This window comes from Rhincodon typus, unplaced genomic scaffold (genome assembly GCF_021869965.1).
Source record: "Rhincodon typus isolate 14 unplaced genomic scaffold, sRhiTyp1.1 hic_rhity00012804, whole genome shotgun sequence".
Lineage (NCBI taxonomy): Eukaryota > Metazoa > Chordata > Chondrichthyes > Orectolobiformes > Rhincodontidae > Rhincodon > Rhincodon typus.
The window spans coordinates 3,692-4,542 of NW_025978442.1; the positions used below are offsets into that span (position 1 = coordinate 3,692).

The 851-nt window shown below is 61.2% G+C and overlaps 1 protein-coding gene across 1 annotated transcript in view; it reads left to right on the plus strand.

Annotated features, from left to right (window-relative positions):
* Positions 1 to 95: 95 nt before the first annotated feature.
* The window catches only part of LOC125482579 (chromobox protein homolog 5-like), a 1,709-nt gene continuing 953 nt past the window's right edge, over positions 96 to 851 (plus strand). The window contains exons 1-2 of the mRNA XM_048594676.1: positions 96 to 360; positions 576 to 765. Of these exons, the coding sequence (XP_048450633.1) occupies positions 167 to 360; positions 576 to 765 (384 nt within the window). The 5' untranslated portion in view covers positions 96 to 166. The remainder of the gene's footprint in view (positions 361 to 575; positions 766 to 851) is intronic.

Below are 851 nucleotides of genomic sequence, written 5' to 3' on the forward strand. Positions count from 1 at the left end.
GGGGGGGGGGGGGGGAAGCGGAAGGCGAATGGCTGGCGTCTGTGATATACGTGCGACGTCACAAAGTGCGTCCTGTTGCCCTGCCCTCGGCCAACGGTCTGATAACGTGATTTGCCTTCTCCCTCCCCTGTCTTCCCTGCCCGCCCACCACCGCCGACCCTTCCCTATGTGGCGCGGGACCTCCCCAGGAGCCAGCGGCAGCGCTACCGGGAGGACGGTCAGAATGGGAAAGAAGGTGAAGAGGAAATCGGAAGATGTTTCCTCGGACGAGGAGGAGGAGTACGTGGTGGAGCGGGTACTGGATCGTCGTGTGGTGCGGGGACGTGTCGAGTTCCTGCTGAAGTGGAAAGGTTTCTCCGAGTGAGTGAGCGCAGCGGCACCCCAATTTCCCACGGCCAATCCCGCCCTAACCTGCACATCCCTGGACACGTGTGAGAGTGTGTCTGTGTCTGTGCGCGCGAGAGTGTCTATCTGTGCGCGCGCGAGTGTGTTATTTTGTTGTTGAAGCCCCGGTGGTGGTGGGTGGGAAGGTTGGTGTGTGGGTGGGGGGATTCACTGCTCCGTTCTCCCGTCAGGGCTGACAACACGTGGGAACCAGAGAAGAACCTGGACTGCCCAGAGCTGATCAGCGAGTTCCTGAAAACCTACAACAAGGAGAAGGAGAAGGAGAACGGGGCCGGATCCAGGGACAAGGTGGAGACTGGGAAGAGACGGTCGTCCATCGTCAACGGCAGTGAGGACACAAAGGCCAAAAGGAAGAAGGAGGTAGGAGCTGGTTCCGGTGGGGTGGTGGGGGGGAGGGAGGGTGTGGGGAGTGGCTCTGTCTCCTTCAGCCCCCTACACCCCCCTCC